This window comes from Notechis scutatus, chromosome 6 (assembly GCF_049901735.1).
Source record: "Notechis scutatus isolate UNSWTSFEM ecotype Mainland chromosome 6, rNotScu1.2, whole genome shotgun sequence".
In the NCBI taxonomy this organism is placed as follows: Eukaryota; Metazoa; Chordata; class Lepidosauria; order Squamata; family Elapidae; genus Notechis; species Notechis scutatus.
The window spans coordinates 65,059,582-65,079,257 of NC_142014.1; the positions used below are offsets into that span (position 1 = coordinate 65,059,582).

Consider the following 19,676-nt stretch of genomic DNA (forward strand, 5'->3'; position numbering starts at 1 on the left):
ACCAGTTGTAAGTTGAGAAATACATGCACAACAGAAATAAGTATAAATTTCTATTAAGCTCTTACTCTCAAGTTTACAACATGACTTTCCGTTTTTCTATTTTTCTAATCAACAAATCCAAATGTCATATTTTCATCTTTCTCATTTTATGGAAAGAGTTCAGAAGAGGCTTTCAATCAGCATTAAAGTTAATGACTTTTCTCTAATTAAAGCTATCATGCCGTCTCACCGAACTCCATCAACTTCACCAAACTTCCATTTGAAATATAGCCAAATCTTTCCATTGTTGTGCACATAAAAGTCTTGCTGTTATTACAATAAATAATAACACAATTCCATGAGTTTCTCCCCAACTGTTTGGCCATCAGTCCCAAAAAGAATATTTCTGGTTACAATTTTATGTTAGTCTTTAAAAAAAAATTGAATTAATGTATGTATTTGAATCTAAAACTACAAAGTGTGGCATTCTTTTGTGATTGCTTTTAGAAGCATGTCCATTGTTGGCAAAAGTGCGTAGCATATGGTGATGATTGATTATTTGTTCATAAAATGAATTCTGGTCATCAGTACAGATCAAAGAATATTCAGAACGTTGTTTTCAATTGTTTTGAACGTAAACTTTGTTGCTGTAAATAACTTGATATGATTCATCTGTGGGATTTACTAGCTTATAACAAAAGTGAATCCAGAAACATCTGTTCCAACTGTATAAAATGACAGTTTCTCTCTGTTGCTGCAGCCAACGCACCAATAGATTCTGTAATAAATGCCTTAAATGCATTCTATCATTTTAGAGTGTTAATTGAATCCTGATTAATTTTAAAAAGACAATTTTCCTTCTTAATATATTCCACAAGAAGAGTATCTTTACACAGAGAAATAGTTCAAGAGCCACCTGGAATTAACTCATTTATAATTATTAATTTCCTAAGTTAAATCACAATTTGGAATTGCAATAGAGCCTATAGAAGAACCCATAACTTGATCCACCAAAACAGAGGAAATAATTAAAAAATAATCTGATTTAAAACTGTTTTGAGGAGCATATGAAAAAAGAACATGTTTTTAATTTAAAGGATGCCAAATATCTACTAACAATTCCTTCCAGTTTTGAGAAAAAAAGTGTTTTGGAGTGCTTCTGTCTAAACTGAAAATCTTGAGTTTGGTAGAATATGAATAGCACGCAGAAGACAGTTTTGTGAAATAATTACATATGAAATATTTCAGTGGGTTTTTAGTAGGGCAATAATAATAATTTCCCAATCTACTTTTATTTTTTTATTTTTCATTTTATTTTCTCTGCTTTGTATTCCTGGTACTCCTCAATTTGATTGCCTAGCAACCTTTCAAAATTACGATGGACCCCCCAAAAGGTTATAAAACTAGAAACTAAATAAATAAATAAGTAAAATAAATAAAATGTTCTAATGTCTAGGGACCCTGCAGTCAATTGACCATATTTTGGGTGCTTGGCAACACCCCACACTTGCCATTTGCAGCATCTTGTGATCACATGGCCACGATTTACAACATTTTTCCAGAAATCATTGTTTACTTCCTGTTTCTGGCAAAAAATGTGTCCCATAGTGAATAGTGGATTTGCTTAACAATCATGGTGCATGCTTAACAACTGTGGCATTCACTTAACCATCACAAAAACATCGTAAAATCGGGGCATGGTCACGAGATGATCCGCTTTATAACTGTCATGACTTATTGCAGGCTCAATTATGGTTGTAAGCTGAGGACTACCTGTAATTAGTGTTAGTTTATAATCTTTTTTAAAAACTTAATAAAATTTGTTCTAAACAGTAAGAGAAATAGTGTGATTAGCTTCCTTAACTATAAAAATATTTTTTTTATTTGTATAATGTTTATATTCAACATCAATTTTAAGATTCCTGTTCAATATGATAGTTCTTCCACATTGCTTTATTTCAATAGCCGCTAATATGGTTGTCCATTCCAAGTCTAGAGCTGACAAAAAAATATTCATTAAGTAAAATGTGCATTTCTTGCAGCATAATAAAGTACTATAAGATTGCAAATCTTACAATTTGTTGCAAATATGCTGGCTTCTTTTTAGAAAATGCATTTTGCTTTTATTTTGGAGTGCAAATTTGGTAACCAGATGGACATATTGCACAAATCCATTGTTTTTTTAACTGTGATTTGTAAAAATTATGATTTAGCTGCCTTAGTGCACCAGGCCGTAAACCAAGGTTTACAAACCACTATAGCTGAGTTGACTCAATATGCTCAGTGTAATTCACTCAGTGTAAGAGAATCATGTGCTTGTTAAGAGAATTTGGCTTCTCCATTAACTTTGCTTGTCAGAGGAAAGGGGTTGTTAAGGCCACAAATGGCAATTATATGAACCTGGGATACTGCAAGTATTGTAAATGGTTGCCAAGCATCTGAAGTTTGATCAGGTGATTGTGGGGATGCTGCCACTGTCAGGAGCACAAGGACCAGTTGTAAATCACTTCTTTCAATCCTGTTATAACTTCAAAAAGTCATTAAATGAATGGTTTTAAGTTAAGTATAGATGTATTTAGTATGAGGAATTCACAGTTTTCTCTCTGACCTGGGGATTTGTGTTGATTTGCAGGTTTCATCAAGCTATGATGGTTGCACTCTTGGATCTGTGAAACATTTGGTTTTAATTTCTCATGCTTTCCCCTTGTGTGGATTAATGTAAATTCAGTCATCTCTCCAATTGTTTAACCTGTGCTAAGGATATTCATGAGGCTTGTCAGATGAGTCATTTCTATTCTTGTATCTCAGCGCAAATCTGCATTCCAAATTGTAGCTACTTTGAAATTAGTTTGCTGCTAATGGCTTCTCTCTTCTCCCCAATTCCCCCAAACTAGAGGAATTATCATTTTGTCAGAATTGCAAAAAATGTTTTATTAAATGTCTTTCCACAACTTCGTCCTCAGATGTTGTCCTTCTATTCTCAGAATATGTGGTTGAATTTAGTTTAAGGAAGAGTTACTGTTTATTGAGAAATGTTCTATACTCCAGTAATTAAATGGGGGAAATTAATACTTTAAAATTAATACTTTAAAATCCATCTAAAAGGTGAGAACTGTAATTTAGGTGAGGAATTTTCTCTTCTTCCATATTTATGCAAAAGAAAGATGTTTTTAGGCTATTTTTATTTATTTGTCAAATTTTGAAAACTCCCTCATAAAGGAATTCTGGGCAGTATGCAAATAAAAATATTAAAAATTTTAAAATTGCATATAAAACTTAAAAAGAGGAAAACAATTATTAAGATTCAACATTAAAAGATGGGAGGAGGGGCTTTGGGGCATGGTCCTCTGTGAGCCCCAAGCAAGACAACAGAGCCATGTTTTCAAACTTTTTCTTAAGGCCAGGTAAGTGGGGGCCTGTCTCACCTCCAGGGAGGGGAAAGTGTTCTGCAAGTGGAGGCAACAGGAGTCCAATCTTTCTGGACCCTGCCAATACAATTCTTTAATTGATAGGCCTGCAACGTACTTTCCCTGCCTGACCAGATGGGATGGGCTGTTGCAGTGGGACCAAGATAGTTCCGTAAATAACCTGGCCCCATGGCATGTTAGACTTTCAGGTTCATAGCCAACACCTTGAACTGGACCTGGAAATAAATTGGTGCCCGTTGCAGCTTGTGCAGCAAAACTGTTGCATGTGCTGTTATTTGGGTGCTCAAGTTTAAGGTGCACCACTGAGAACAAAAAAAAAAAATGCTGGTAAAATATGTATTTATCTCTTTTTCTGGGTGAATAGAAGGTGATCTCTCTCATTTTAAGGTAAATAATAGCAATGGCAATAGCACTTAGACTTATATACTGCTCCATACTGCTTTATAGCACTTTCTGAGCAGTTTACAACATCAACATATTGCCCCCCAAAATCTGGGTCCTCATTTTACCAACCTTGGAAGGATGGAAGGATGAGTGAACCTTGAGCCCCATCAGGAATGAACTCCTGTCTGTTGGCAGAGTTCACCTGTAATACTGCATTCTAATCACTGAGTCACCATGGCTCTTAATACTGAAGCGAAATATATTTTCTCAGGTTAATATGAGCTTTGCTGCACTGAAGATGCATTGCGTTATAACTCCCATCATAATTATTACAACCAATTCTGGTATTTATTATTTATATTTTCAGTGTAGAGAAATATGTACTACAAAAGGCAATTATGTATATATGATACTTATTATATCTTGTATATTCACTCATGAAAGTTCTTTTTTCAACCAAATAAACTAATAAGAATTTACAAAATAACTTCAGAAGTTGACTATATCATAAGTTGACAATGACAACATGACAAGAATAGAGCAAAGAAACAAATGCAACTGTAGGAATTATAATCCCTGTGTTAAGGTGATAAATATTAATTAGACTTTGTTTATATAAAGACTGGTGGATTATATCTATATCAGATGTGATAAAAATGCAGTAGAAGAACATTGCTTATTAAATTGGGTGAATTAATTGAATTAATATGTCTTACTAACTGATGCTTAACACAATATTATTGCCTTATAAAAGTGTTCTTAAATCATTTACTGAATTCATGGCATGATGATTGCTTTTAGCTTAGATGGAAGTTTCTTCTTAGACTCTACAAAAGAGGATGTGATATTTAATAGTGACTTGTTTTGGCAATTGGGGGCTGAACAGTATGTTTGTAGGGTGAATTCATTGATCCATTTTACCTCAGAATTCGTCTTCAAATTCCCACTCCCCTCCCCCCCATTAGGGGATGAAAATATCAGTCCAGTATGAAAATGTCATCCAAGTATAATCTAAATGGGTTAGGAGGGAGCCAGGGGTCTATAGGTGGGGCAAGGGATATCATGAACTTCATCATCTTATTGGAGCAATGACATCATGGTGCACATGATGTCATATTGATGGTTTTTACAATGTCTAACTGAAGTGGTAATGCAGTTTCCACTAAAAATATCCAGAAGCTCATGGGCTAAATTCACTATTTTATGAAATAGAATAATTGTATAATTTGTCTTGCAGATTTGCAACTTGGCAAAAATTCTCATCTCTATAAACTTTCAGACAATTTGGCTATTACCCAGCCTTTGCAGAATGAGACCATTAGTTTTCCCAAAGGTGCTTCTGAAGTCAGAACTGAACAACCTTCTTGGATGAGAAGTGAAACGTCTTCAAGGAAAAACAAAGAAAGTTCAGGTGACTTTTCAAAAAGCACCTTTGGGACAATTATGATATGGATGATGGAGAATCTCCATAGGTACTACAAAACCACTACTTCCTTTTCTTAAAACCCTATTGACAATTTGCTGGATCCTTTCAATCCTGGCTATGATCTTCCATATAAATAATTCTTATTAACATTGGTGCAGCACGGATTAATTCCACAAAATGCCTGGCATTTTAGGATGAGTGCCATTGTTTGTGTGTAGGAAGAACATGTTTTGTTTCTTAAGGGTAAGGAAGAGAGTGCGGTTTAAATAAGGCCTAGTATGTCTCATTTGAAGGTTAGTATGTATTATTTAAGGTTCAAGAAACCAGGAGTCAGGATAGAGTTCAGAACGCACTGTGATTATATTCCATGCAACCTATAAGCAAGAATCTGATCTACTAATAGTCAAGGCAAATTGGTACCAGATAAGAGTCAAAGAACTTCAAGGGGGCTGGACTTACATCTCTTTTGAACTGATGATGCATTTGATCCTGCCGTCAGGCACAACTTGGTCATCTTCTATATTGTATGTAGGACCATGGGAGACATGATAGCAATCTTCCAATATTTGAGGGGCTGCCACAGAGAGCTATTTTCCAAAGCACCTGTAGGCCAGACAAGGAACAATGGATGGAAACTGAACAAGGAGAGATTTAACCTGGAAATAAGGAGAAACTTTAGGAGAAACAGTGAGAACAATCAACCAATGGAACAGCTTTCCCTCAGAAGTTGTGGGAGTGCCAACACTTGAGACTTTCAAGAAGAGATTGGACTCCCATCAGAAATGGTATAGGCCTTAGGGTCTCCTGCTGGGGCAGGGGGTTGGACTAGATGACCTATAAGGTTCCTTCCAACTCTGATTATCTGTTATCTGTTATGTAAATGTACAAACAACATATATGTGAGGGGCAACATGGTTCTTTCTGGGTGTTTAAAACCATATAAACCCAACCTAAATCTTTGCAGTGTAGGACAATATTGCAATCCATTGTTCTCAAGTTCTTGTCGTTCCTAATTGCTGTGCTATACTAAAAACCCAGCCCGATCAATATGGACAGGAAAATATCTCTCCATGTGGAGTACAGTAATCGAGGCAGTTTTTATACACTGCCTATTTAGATATAGATCCCAGTTTGTTTCTGAAGAGAAAAGAATAAATGGAAGGAACGTGGCTCAGAATGAACCATTCATTTCTTCACATAGAAAGTCACAACAGCAGAACCTCATCACCTCAGGCAGCATTTATAACAGTTTGCCAGGATTTGGAAATTGTCTTTAGATGCTTTACTTTATTAAAGCTAGAAAACTTTCCCAAAGGGAAAAACTCATTTCCTGATTCTTTTTTTTAAATCTTCCCCAAGGTTGTGAACGGGATTGCAACTCTCATTAAAAAATGAGAGGAGATTCCTAAAATGATATAAAAAATACCAAGTAAGAAGAAGCAGGGAAACTTGTTAATTATTTTCTTTTAAAATACTGCCCTGAAGTGAATGCAGTGTGTTTTTTACCTTACAGTGGGAATTCATTTGAATGCTGAGTGTAGATTAGGTGCTTTCCCCCCCCCCTTTCACAAAAATAATGAAAGTGCCTCTTCTCTAATGGGATTTTGCACAGATCATCATTATTCAGCTATGGATATTGATATGATCAAATAATTTGTGGATATAAGGCAGAAACTTCAACCAGACATTTAACCGAATCAAAGGCAGGAAATAAAATGACATGCAAACATGAAATCCTTAGGATTCTATCAGACACCTTTAGTATTGTTTTCAGGCAAACTAGCCCCCCTGATTAGTTATTTTCTATGAACCAGGAAGACTCATTTCACATATATTGCTAATCCCAGACTAAACAAGGTGCACTGAACAAGTCATAATGACCTGGTTTGCACATAGCATTTAACTCTGACAGGTGGCTTCACACATCTTGCTACGCCCCAAACGCAGTGTGGTTTAGCCATCTTGAATTCACTTGGTCTGCTTCTGAGTATTGTGCTAATATAGCTGGAGTCTTTATGTTCTGCTTATAATTCAGAAACCAAATAGAACGGCTTGATTTACAAACACATGAACCATAATTTTAGTTTGTTTGGTTTGGAGCTTAGTATTCTGTGACCCAGGCCACTTCGGCTTGTAAATCATGATTTATAACATGACTTGCTCTGCAAACTCAGCCAATTTTGGTTTATTCAATAAAGCATAGGTAATATGAGCAGGCTTAGCCTGATTTGTGAACTCAGCTAGTTTGCATGGGTAAAATAAAAACAGATATGCTGCCCACATATCTCTTCAGAGTTGAACATTGGTAACAAACAAGGTGGAAAGTAATGGTATCATAACCTCATTTTTAATAAAAATGAGAAGATTTTTTTCTGCTTAGTTCCAAGTGGAGAAAAGCTACTTAAATTAATTTTGCAATGTTTTCCAAGTCATTTATGTGGGCATACATGGTGTATTTCATTATAAATTCATTTATGGAATGTTTTTTATTGTTAACCACTCTGGAATAGATTTGTATGAAAGATTGTACATAAGTAGCTATAAATAATGGGAATTTCATTATAAGTAAAGGCAAACACATTTGGGGCTTTTTAATTTAGAGTTATAGCATAATAGAATTCAGAAACAAGGCTCATTAAGTTTAATGGCATTTACTCCCAGGTAAGAGAGAGTTATGAGATAACTTTATATAATTTTTACTGGCTATTAAGATTTCTTTTTTCTTTCTGATAATAGTAGAATTCAGAGGCAACACATCAAATTGTGCTGTGTGTGCATGTTTGTGATATGATGAAAAATAGGGATATATGGCTCCCAATGTTACTCTTTTTTCAAGGTTTCATTCTTGCAAACACGTAATAAATATTATTTTTCTTTATGTAGATATATCATATGCATCACAAAATGTGGACAAATGCAAAAATTGAAAGATAACTACAGCATACTTTGCATATTAGTCAGAGTAGAAATAATATTTTATTTTAAAATGGAAACCAGAAACACATTTCAACGTTGCTCTTGAAAATTAACTTGTTCAAAATGAGCTATTAAAAATATTCACACTATTTTTCTTTGAGCTTGAAAAGACAAAATGACCTTTTTCACCCACAAAATCCATGATGTCAAATTCAATTAATACTCCTGTGAAAATTCTCAAATTTCACAGTAAAGCTTAATTGTGAAAATTAGACTTAAGTTGTTTTGCAGACTCCCACAATGTCATCCTGATTGGGTTCACACAAGAGACTACTGTTTTTACCTTGCTGTATTACTTATTCCATGGCTTATGACTTGGTGTGTTGTGCAAACCTAGCCAATTATAGTTTATTCAATAAACCGTATTGGGCCATGTACATGAACACCATTATATCCTCCTTTTGCAGAGTGCTGCTCTTCTCCATCCTGCTGATTTGGTGTTATTTTAAGACCTCTTTCTCCCTCTTAGAAATCTCTTTCTGAAAGTTCACAGGGCCATATCCCCAAATTTTGGGCTTCGGGCTCTCTCCGCCGGACCCGCCGGCCAGGGAAGCAGCGCTGTCGTCGCCTCGCCTCCCTGTCTGCAGATGGGTGGGCACTATCACTGCCTCGGGCAGCAGTGAGGGGTAGGGGTTTTGTCCCCTATTTTATAAATCACCATCACTGTGGAACCGGTGGGCGGTTAGAGAAAATTTTACTACTAACAGTGATACAAAAGTGGGCGGTAGGTATAAAAAGGTTGACTGCCCCTGCTCTATAGGGTTTCCTGCCTGAGCTGGAGGTTGGACTAAAAGACCTCCAGGTTCCTTTCCAACTCTATTATTATTCTCTTATTCTGGTTGCTGAAGTCATAAAAAATGTATAAGGTTTTACAGAATACACTTTATTTTGGGTGGCCATTTAAAAAGCACACAAAGGAGAAATGGTGGAGAAGAATCTGCTCAGATTCTGCTTCCTCTAATAACTCTGCACCAAAATACGTAGTAAGACTTGCTAGAAATAATGTTAAAATGGGAGCTATTGATTGTCTGGCAAAAGCAGACTTTTGATTTTTGTAAGATAAGAGCATTTTAGTCTAACCAGGTACTTGACAAAGATGCCAAGATCAAATACAAACGTACTGTAATATGATGCTTAAATATTGATTCATTGTAAGGTATCTGAGTGTTTCTATAGAATCAGGAATTGTTTGTTCGACACCAGAACAAATTCACGGTATGCTACCCAATAATTCCAGGAAACTACCAGTAAATTTTAAAAGCTTAATTTTAGCAACATAAACATACCACATTTTATCTTTTTCTTTCATTCAAATCTCACATATATCAGAGACTCTTCTTTGGATTGGCCAGGTGACAAAAGGACATGAGAAATACCCTGAGAGGGCTGTTTGAGATGAATCTTGATGGAATGGAAGATGGAACCTTGGTTTTTACCTCCTCCCTTCCATCACTCTTTTTAAACATAATGATGGATTGCTTCAGTTTGTTTGCTGAGTTATCTCAAGTTGTGAGCATTTTGTAGTTGTTCATTGGACCAAGATGTTCTCTCCCGTAACCATTCTTGTGGCCAAAGGGAATACAAGAATTTTATCAGAAAAATGCTTTCAAAGAATTATCGATCCATTCCTAACTTGACCTGGAACATTTCAGCTCTTGATACAGTCTTCTATACACACTTTCTTCTCCAGTCCAACCACAAAGATCAGAATTATGCAAACCATGTTAAATCCTATGACACAAAAGTTGGACTTTGAAGAAGCAGAATTATTATTTATTTAGCATATAGCAGAAAGAGCCAGGGAGTTTACAATATTTACACTCTTCTGAACACTTCTAGCCCTACTGGGAAATACAGTTAAATTATTGAGCAAAACTTAGAAATCTAGCCCATATGATACACACCAAGGGTCGCCAACCTTTTGGACCTCAAGGACCACCAAACTCATAATTTAAAATCCCGTGGACCACTAATATGAATTTTGACTGATGGTGGCTTGCTGACATTGTGGGAGAGAGAGAGATCTGATCTAACTTTAAAGGGCTGGCAGTGACATGTTCTCTCTCTCTCTCTCTCTCTCTCTCTCTCTCTGTGTGTGTGTGTGTGTGTGTGTGTGTGTCACAGACACAGACACATCCCTCACCCCCCCCCACTCCCTCCAAGGCAGCCACATTCCTAACCTGCTTTCCAGCTCTGTTCTGGGGGAGAGAGAGAGAGAGAAAGGGTATCCTGCAATCCCAAATAAAGAACGATCGATCAGTAGGAAAATGGGGTGGGGGTTTTCCTGCAAACTTTTTGGGATTTTCCCAGGGTCCCTGTCTGCAGAGACCCTGGGAAAATCCCCAAAAAGTCTGCAGGAAAATTCCCACCCGTTTTCCTACCGATCTATTGTGCTTTATTTGGGATTGCAGCACAGCCTGGGTTAATTGCTTTGGGGGTGACATTTCTCTGTGGACCACCAAAATTTTCTCACGGACCACCAGTGGTCCCCGGCCCACCAGTTGGCAACCACCGATACACACAGTTGAACCATAGATACTACTTATATGATTGCTGGTTCTGCTTAAAGATTCAGATTTTCTGAGGTATACTATGAATGCTTAAAGAGGTGAGAAGCAAGAGCACCCAGCCATCTGGCTGATACTAATTGCTGTTTGATTCTTTCACACTTTGAGAACTGTCTTATGTGTTGCTATGATAATGAAGCCTACTTATTTTTCTTCTACTTATGTTCCTTTATATTGGCCTGAAAGCCATTATTTTAAACTGTGAATACAGTTCACAGTGGTCAGTAGAAAAACCACTTTATAAATAAATTAGCAAAGTATTAATGTCCACCAATACTGAAATTTATAAAAAAATCATAACCTTCTTTTTCTCCTGCTGTATTTTAGTTACCTGACCGCGAGTAACAAGCAGAAATTCTTATATTCCACAAGACCGTTTTTAAAGAGGGCTGCCTTGGTACTTACCTATGTAAGTATTGCTATACATCATTTTTTTTACTCCTTTAATGTCTCCAGATGAATTATATTCTATTAGTTCCTGAGTGTGAAGAATAAACTAATTCAGCAGGGCAGTCATAACTCAAAGATGTGCTGATTAGAGCATCTTAAGATAAAGATACTTTCAGCATTATACATCTTTTTGATCAACAGAAGTTCAGATAGAAATTCCTTTTGCTAGATGACCAGAAACCTGAATTGTATTATATCAAAACTTTGCTCCAGTCTAGAAACAGCTCATTAATTCACCCAACAAAATACATGTAAGTTTATGAATGATAAACCAGCCTTCAAATTATTCCCTCCCCCTTCCATTTTTGTATTTTGGACATAATAAAGAACCACCATTTCAGTTTGGAATGATAGGTTACCAGTTGATGCAATGGGATGACCAGTAACCATAATGAAGTATTGTAATAGATTTAGGTTTGCTGGCCATATACAATTGGGTTTCTCTTTAATAATCCAAGAATTTACTCTTCTTATCTGAAGGTGATCCTACTTATGTATTTTCGCCTATGGATAATGGGAGGTTCCATGCCAGCATTTTCAGAGCAGGACAATCCAGCTTCATTCTCACCATATCTTCTTACAAGGTATTCAACTGGGATTTACTTCTTTTTGATATAAACCAAATATAAACCAAATTTAGTCTATATGCCTTGTTGCCTTTCCCCTAAGAACTGCATTTAATAAAATGAACTTAGGAGTTCTATTATTCCTCTGTATTTAAGCTCATTGCCATTAAATCATCTCAATGTAAATATTTCAGGCATTCTCCCAAAGGTGACATTTGGAGACTTTCACATGTGCAATACTGCTAGTTCCAAAATATATCTTGAATGCTTTGAAATTGATAGATTGCCTAGTATATTTTGATAAGGTGTTAAATGTGATTATCAGCCATCTGCTCCTACTGCAATTATCTATTTGTTTCATTCCAATTTAGCCTTCAAGAATGGACTGTGTGATTCTCCATAGCACATCACTGGTTTATCAGTCTTTCTTTTGAGGATTCTTGGAGGCTTTATATAAATCAGAGGTCCCCAAATCTTTTTGGCCTGATGGTGTTTTAAGAACATACTCTAAATGTTCACAAAATAAAATATATATAAAAAAGAGAGCTTTCTCATTCACAGAAGAATTTAATACCGAGGGAAAGGGAAAGCCCAGTTCAAAAACTTTGATTATTTAGTAAGCTTAATAACAGATCCCGCAGATCTGATGTTCGAGGCCATCCAAATATTAATCAGGATTCATCCTGCTTATTTGCCAGATTTTGAAAAGGTCATCTAGATCAGGGGGGTCATCTTGGCCCAGGGGCAGGATCTGGCCCACACGGTTCTTAGATCTGGCCCGTGGGGCTGGCCTGGAAGGCGGCCCTCCCGATCTCCATTTTTGCTGGCAGCGGATTGCAGGACACCGTCACAGCCAAAAACAGTGCTCGGGAGCCTGTTTTCACTGTGAGAGTGCTCGGTGACCCTGACACAAGTGACATCGAGCTAGCTATGCCCCCTGGCCACACCCCCTCCCCCCTGAGGTCAAACGCAACCCTGTTGTAGCTCTCAATGAAATTGAGTATGACATCCCTGATCTAGATGCTGTCCCAGCTAAGTGATACAAGACATATAAGCACCATCAGATTGGATATATGCTTAATAAGTATGCCTTTTTGCTGTATACTTGTGGGACTGTGCGCCACCATGTCCCCATGGAATTCAGAGAATAAAAAGCAGAGTTATTTCTCCTCTTCAGAGCAAGCCAGCAAAGCAGTTAAGCTATGATTGCTGCAGCGTGGGAGGAAACTATGACATAAACAGTTTTCCGCCAAATTTGGAGCAACCATTTGTAAACTTAAAAGAGGAAGCAATGTATGCCAAAATACCTAAGAGAATATAGAAATTGGATCTCTAGAGAAGAAACAACACATTTTCGGAGTTTTTTCCCCCTGATCTTTTCCTTACCTTTTGGTTCATCGTATCAAAACCATGCAGCTGCTGGTTTTGTTGGATACCCATCAGGATTCCCCTCAAAGTGATGTTTTACGAGGTGGTCTTGTTGGGTCCTTGCTTAAATAAGGCAGTTCCTCTGAAAGAAGAGAGGAATCCATGTTAAGCAATCATGTTTTAAGTTTGCACTCTGTGAAAATGATCCTGAGAATGCAATTGAAGTCCCATCTTCGGAAGTCAAAAGGCATTGCAATGCAAACCTTCAGTATTCTGAGTTATTTGACCTGATCTGACCAGGTTTATTCCTGAGCATGTTTGGAGAAGCTACAGCAGACAAGCCACCATCTGAGAGAGCAATCTAGAGAAACAGCTCTTTGTATCTTAGCAGAAGATTAAATTTAGAGTCACTGGAGAAATAAAGGCACATTTTCTCAGGGGTCACATAAGAGGGTAGAATAAAACAGAACAACATGGCTACGTTTGTAAGCCTTATCTCCTTTTAAAGATCCATGTGTTTCATTTCTTAGATAACCAACAGAATGATTATTTTTACCTAAACACAGGAAGATTACTGTAATGGCTTTCAGTCAAAATAATATTTTTTTTCTTTGCTACTTAGGACTGAGAGCTTTTTTCTCAGGAGCGTTCTCATCTTTTGCATGGGCTCTAAATCAACTGTGCCTGATAAAGCACTTTATAATAAGGTTATAAAGCATTGTGGCTGCAATTGTAACCAGGTTCTGTTATTTATGAGCTTTCTATCTTAGCTGAATTGGTTTATGTTGAGGCACTGCTGTTAGATAACCCAGCTTTCTCTTCCTTGATATTGCTGGCATACTTGTCTTGGTCAAATAAATCATTTTCAAAAGTTAATCATCATAGCTTCTCCTGTACGTGTATGTAGATGTAAATATATCAGAACTGGTAAATTATTGTACTCTTGTTCTGATAATCTGCATATAAACACACAGGTGGCATATGTCAGAGCTGTGCAAATCCTTTGTAGGAAGACAGTGCAAGTACATAGGAGTTCATAGGAAGCCTCTTTTTTATCTTAGACTTCTGTTTTTTACCAATGTATACAATGCAAAGAAAAATAAAAATAGGAAATTAGAGGAAGAATAAAAGGGGGAAAGAAAAAATGAGGTATAAGGGAAGAAAAAAAAGGCATTGACTTCTGACTCTTTTTAGCACAGTACAAGATAATAACATTACAGCCTCAACTTTTTACTTTTACACATTAGTATATAACTGGCCATTTCTGTAACAGCAAATCTATTAAATTGTCATAACTGAAGTCAAGGTTTTATTTTTTTCATTGCACAAAATCCAGATAACAGATAATCAGAGTTGGAAGGGACCTTATAGGTCATTTAGTCCAACCCCTGCCCCCATCAGGAGACCCTACACCATTTCTGACAAATGGCAGTCCAATCTCTTCTTGAAAGTCTCAAGTGATGGCGCTCCCACAACTTCCTAGGGCAAGCTATTCCAGAAGTGAAATCCAGAAGTGATATCCAAATAAAAAACACAAATATATTCCCCTTTTTAAACAGAGCTATCAATTTAACCATTTCTGCTTTATCTTCCTTGCTGTGGAAATAATATGTATTTCTATTTGCACTTAATAATCTTTATAAACAATCATCAAATTCACGGTACTCTTTCAGATTCTTTAACCTGAAAGGGAAAAATACCTTTTTCCCCCATCCATTTTAAAACCCTAAGCTTTTCTTTAAAAATGTTTCTAAAATCAAAACATTCCAATAGATCTTTTTTTAAAAACTTCCTCTTAAGCCTCTTTTTTTCAAGTACTTACAATTGCTACCCCTTTTTCCATTTTTGTACGACCTTTGTGCTCCCCTTCTGGGATCACAATGGGGACCATAATTTCCATTGCTGAGCAAAACAACTGTTAAGCGAGTCGTGCCTGATTTTATGACTTTTTTTTTTTTTTTGCTACAGTTCATAAGAAATCACACCAGTTGTTAAGCGAATGATATGGCTGTTAAGTGAATCCAGCTTTCCCCATTGACTGTCAGGATCCCAACTAACCCTCCCCAAACAAAAGTACTTTGAAGCATCTCCTCAAAGAACACTTTATTAGGTCATGTCATATTGGCACGTTGTGGTGAAAACTGGATCTAAAAGTTCTCACTGGTTTCCCCCCCTAATTAAAAGCAAAAGTTTGTCACTTCCCCAAAGGCATCCGTCCCATGGTCCAATCAGCACACAGTCCAGACATGGGATGGCCTTAGTCTCCACCTCCCAACCTCCTGCACGCATGACCTTGGTTCCCAGGGGAAAGAATGTTTTTGGTTATAGCACCCCAGCTATCTCTACACCCCACCCCTCCCTATCCATCAGCTCCATTCTGTGTCAGCACTGAAGCTCTGAAGAAAGGGAAAAAACCCAGTAGAAAAGTAAGATGGTCACCATATCACCAGCTTCAGGGTTGACATTGACTTTGCTTGTAAGAAGCCAGCTGGGAAGATTGCAAATGGCAATTGCTTGACCTGGTAAATACGTATCAGTTGATGAGAGCTGAAATTTTCATCATATGACGATGGGATGTTGTGATGGTTGTAAGTGCAAGGACTGACGACGAGTCACCTTTTCAGTATGGCTGTATGCATGTTTGCTTTAAAAATGATTGTAAGTCAAGGACTACTTGTAGTCTGTATCAGTACAGGTTTCAGGGTTTTTTTTAAAGTTTTTTTTTATTTTATAATTATTTATTATTTTTGAGAGAACAGTGTGGTTCCAGGTGTTTTACATTTTAAATCCATCATATCCACAATCATAAATACAGCTTTCTAACATCACATCATTATCTATTACCAAATTTTCTTCTTTATATTCTTATAAATTCCTTTATATCAGTCTCTTTACCTTTAATCAATCTCTATCTTCCTTAATAATATATATTCTTATGTTAAGCATATTTATGGTTTAGTCTATCCATATCAATTCATTAATCATTTATAATTTCATCTTAATTTATTTCATCCCCTTTCTAATATTACATTTGTCACTGTTGCATATATTTTTATTTTCTAAATGCTCTCTTCCAACTTCTCATTTTTGCACAAATATATTTTCCATCTTATTTTCTTTTAATCAAATATCAAACTTATAATAATGTATCCTCATTGTCTTATACACGTGGATAACAAAATATATAATCCATTAAAATATTATCCTATACTATATAATTATATCTATTCTCTATTAGACTCCACTTAACCTTCCCTTTCCCACCATAAATATTAGCCACTTATATCTTCCATAAGCATATTTTAATAATTATTCCATTTTAATTATTCCTTCTTATTCTTTCTAATTCTTAATCCAAACTCCTAAAAATCTATTTTACTACTAAGGTACCTCTTCATGTGGAGTCCCCCTCTTTCCCATTGCTAACAATCATCTCTAAGTCTCTCTTCTGTCTTAGTCATTTTTTGGCTTTCTTACCATTCTCTATTCTCTTTTGGCTTTTCCCCTTAATCCTCCCTCCATTTTTCATCATTTTCTGATATTTTTTCTCCCAATTCTCAACATTTATCCCCACCCTCTTCTGATCTCCTTTCTGTAATTTCCTAACCATTTCATTTATCAACAATCCAATTTTAATATCCCCCCCCATTTATTACATCAATCATTAATATCTCAAATTCAATTTCTTTTTTCTTCTTTTGTATTATTGTTGTTCCTCCTGTTTCATTTCCCTGGTTTCTCCTTTTTCTGACTCCTCCCCCTTCTTCTTCTTCTTCTTCTTCTTCTTCTTCTTCTTCTTCTTCTTCTTCTTCTTCTTCTTCTTCTTCTTCTTCTTCTTCTTCTTCTTCTTCTTCTTCTTCTTCTTCTTCTTCTTCTTCTTCTTCTTCTTCTTCTTCTTCTTCTTCTTCTTCTTCTTCTTCTTCTTCTTCTTCCGCCTCCGCCTCCTCCGTCACCATTTCTGAGTTATTCTCTATGTTCTGTATTTTAGTGCATAAGTCCAAAGCTCTGTCCCACATCTCACTCATAATTCGAAAATCCATCTTTATTTCTTTGCATATATCACTCATCTTTATAATACTTATTGTTCCAAATGTCCAATATCCAGTAGTTTTTGTTTTATTTAAACCAGCATCTCTTTAATATCAATGTCCTCCACTCTTTATTTCCCAATCAAAATCAATCAAAGTCAAAGTCACCAAATAAGTCCAGGGGTAGTGTCTGTTTAATTTTAATATGTTTTCAACTTCCAGAGGTCTTAATCTTCCTTTTATTCCTTTTTTGATTAAATCGTTAGCTTGAAGGGATCTGCAGGATTTTTGTTTTGTCAACCGGTGGTGCTTTTAATCCAGTTTCACAACCACCTTTTTTCCGTTTCTTTCAAAAATCAAATGTTATTTCTCTTTTAGTGTTCTTCCAAATTAATTCATTTTAAATTCTTTTTATTTCCAAATTGTTCTTCTTTCTTCGAAACTGCCGCTGATACAATTCTTTATGTATCTTCTCTGTTATACTCTTTTTGGGGTTAATGAAAATAAAATAGTTTTTTTTCACCCTTCTCCATACACCATTCCTGATCTCCTCTCCTGCACTTCGCTTAGGTGGTTCTCGGCTGTCCCAACTTTGTAGCGGCCATCTTGGCCGCTCTTCTCTCCATCGTGGTGTAGAGAGTGAGCTCGGGGATCTCACGGGGGAGTTGTGTTCTCCCCTGGAACCTCACCAGGCTCCTCTCACTACTTCGCCACCCCTCCAAGGCTGCTTTCAGCTCTGTCCGGAGCCCACAAACGGCAAGAAGCCAGTGCAGGAATGGAGACCTCCATTCCGTGATTCTGGTCCTGTCATGACATCAGCCGGAAGTCTAGGCGGGGTATTTGTTCAAAAGCTTTTTATCACCTGAATCTGTATTAGCAGCAGGGATGGGATGCTACCGGTTCTGCCCAGCTCTATAGAACCAGTAGCTCTGAAGAGCAGCAGACACAGAACCGGTTCTGTGTCTGCTGCTGTTTGGCCCACCCACCCACCTGGGCTGTTAGCTGACCTTTATTTTTCAACCTCAGTTGCTTTGTGTGGCACAGCTGAAGTTGAAAAAGCAGTAAAAAATGCTTTTTCAAATGCTGCGCACCCATGCGCAGCGCTTATCAGTTGTCCGGGCGGCATAGCTTTAGGTTTATTACACGTGTGTGTCTGGCATGCACGCACAAAACATAATCACCAAACTGGTAGTAATACCAGTTGAATCCCACCCCTGATTAGCAGTTTAAAAAAAACACATTTAAATACACAAATGCATTTGATCTATATCCTGCATTGTTTAATAGATCTACTTCCAAAATACATTTTTAGAAGTATTGGGGTAATGTTTTCCAACCAATAAAGACACTGACCTTGTCACCTGGAGAGCTAACAGCCCTGTTCGAGACCCAAGCTCTGCATTGTGGGGGAGCTCCCATTCCCAGGTTCAAGACCCAAGTTCTGCACAACGAGGTGAGCTCCCATTCCTGCTGCAGCTCCTGCCATCTAGCAGCTCAAAAGCATGCAAATGTAAGTAGATTAATAGGTACCACTTCTGTTGGAATGTAACAGCATTCCGTGCACCTTTGCAGTATAGCTGTGCTGGCCACATGACCATGAAAATGTCTGGACAATGCTGGCTCCCTCAGTCAAAAAATAGAGATGAGCATTGTGCCTTAGAGTCAGACACATCAGTCAGTCAGAAACCTTTACCTTTTTACAAACAGAAAAGAGCAAAAAAGCGTTATTAAGTTAGATCTGCATCTCAGGGATATGTCATCCAATAGTGAAATTTCTCAAGTATCTGTAGCTCATTTCAGGAAAATAATAGCTTAAAGCTATTATAAAGCTTTCCTCTATATTATTCTTTCTATAGCAATTAGTTTTTTCTGTTCCTTGCCCAGAGGCAGGTGGTAGTATACAGATTTGATATTCATATCCATAGATGTGTTTATTATTTTTCATATCCAATTATAGCCCTGTGTCCTTAGTAGACTTCAATTTATTGTGTTTTCCCCCCTTAGGTTGCTTATATCAGTGATACCAAATGTATTAGCTGTGGAGATATGCTTTTAAGTCTTCAATATGTTTTGCAAAGCAATGGAAGAGCCACTAATGTAAGCCTCATGAAAGAATTCTTAGAGTTTTGATTCTCTGGCTCGAAGTTTAATACCCCTTGTTGTAGGCAGTCTTAGATTTTGATCCACCACAATTAAAATGGGAAGGTAGTTCACAAATGGAATCCATGAGTTTTCAAACTGGCTTGCAGTGAATCAATATGAGCTTTCTTTGGTTCCTACTATGATGTTTGGCAAATCAATTCTAAACCGTTCAAATTTAATGAAAACTTTCATTATTTACATTATAAGTAATGTAACCAAGAGATTTCCTGTTGTGATGAGCTGAGATGTGAACCAGACAGTTATGAACAGCATGTGATGAATGTTTTAGAGTCTGGGAAATAAGTCAGTCAACAGAAGTTGACAGATGGCATGAGATGAATTTAAGAGATCCCAAGACCCAA

The 19,676-nt window shown here is 36.8% G+C and overlaps 1 protein-coding gene across 3 annotated transcripts in view; it reads left to right on the forward strand.

Moving 5' to 3' along the window:
* The window catches only part of TMTC1 (transmembrane O-mannosyltransferase targeting cadherins 1), a 162,555-nt gene that overhangs the window by 38,355 nt on the left and 104,524 nt on the right, over positions 1–19,676 (forward strand). For all 3 annotated transcript variants that reach the window (XM_026695102.2, XM_026695103.2, XM_026695104.2), the window contains exons 6-7: positions 11,088–11,169; positions 11,691–11,794. In XM_026695102.2, coding sequence (XP_026550887.1) covers positions 11,088–11,169; positions 11,691–11,794 — 186 coding nt within the window. The remainder of the gene's footprint in view (positions 1–11,087; positions 11,170–11,690; positions 11,795–19,676) is intronic.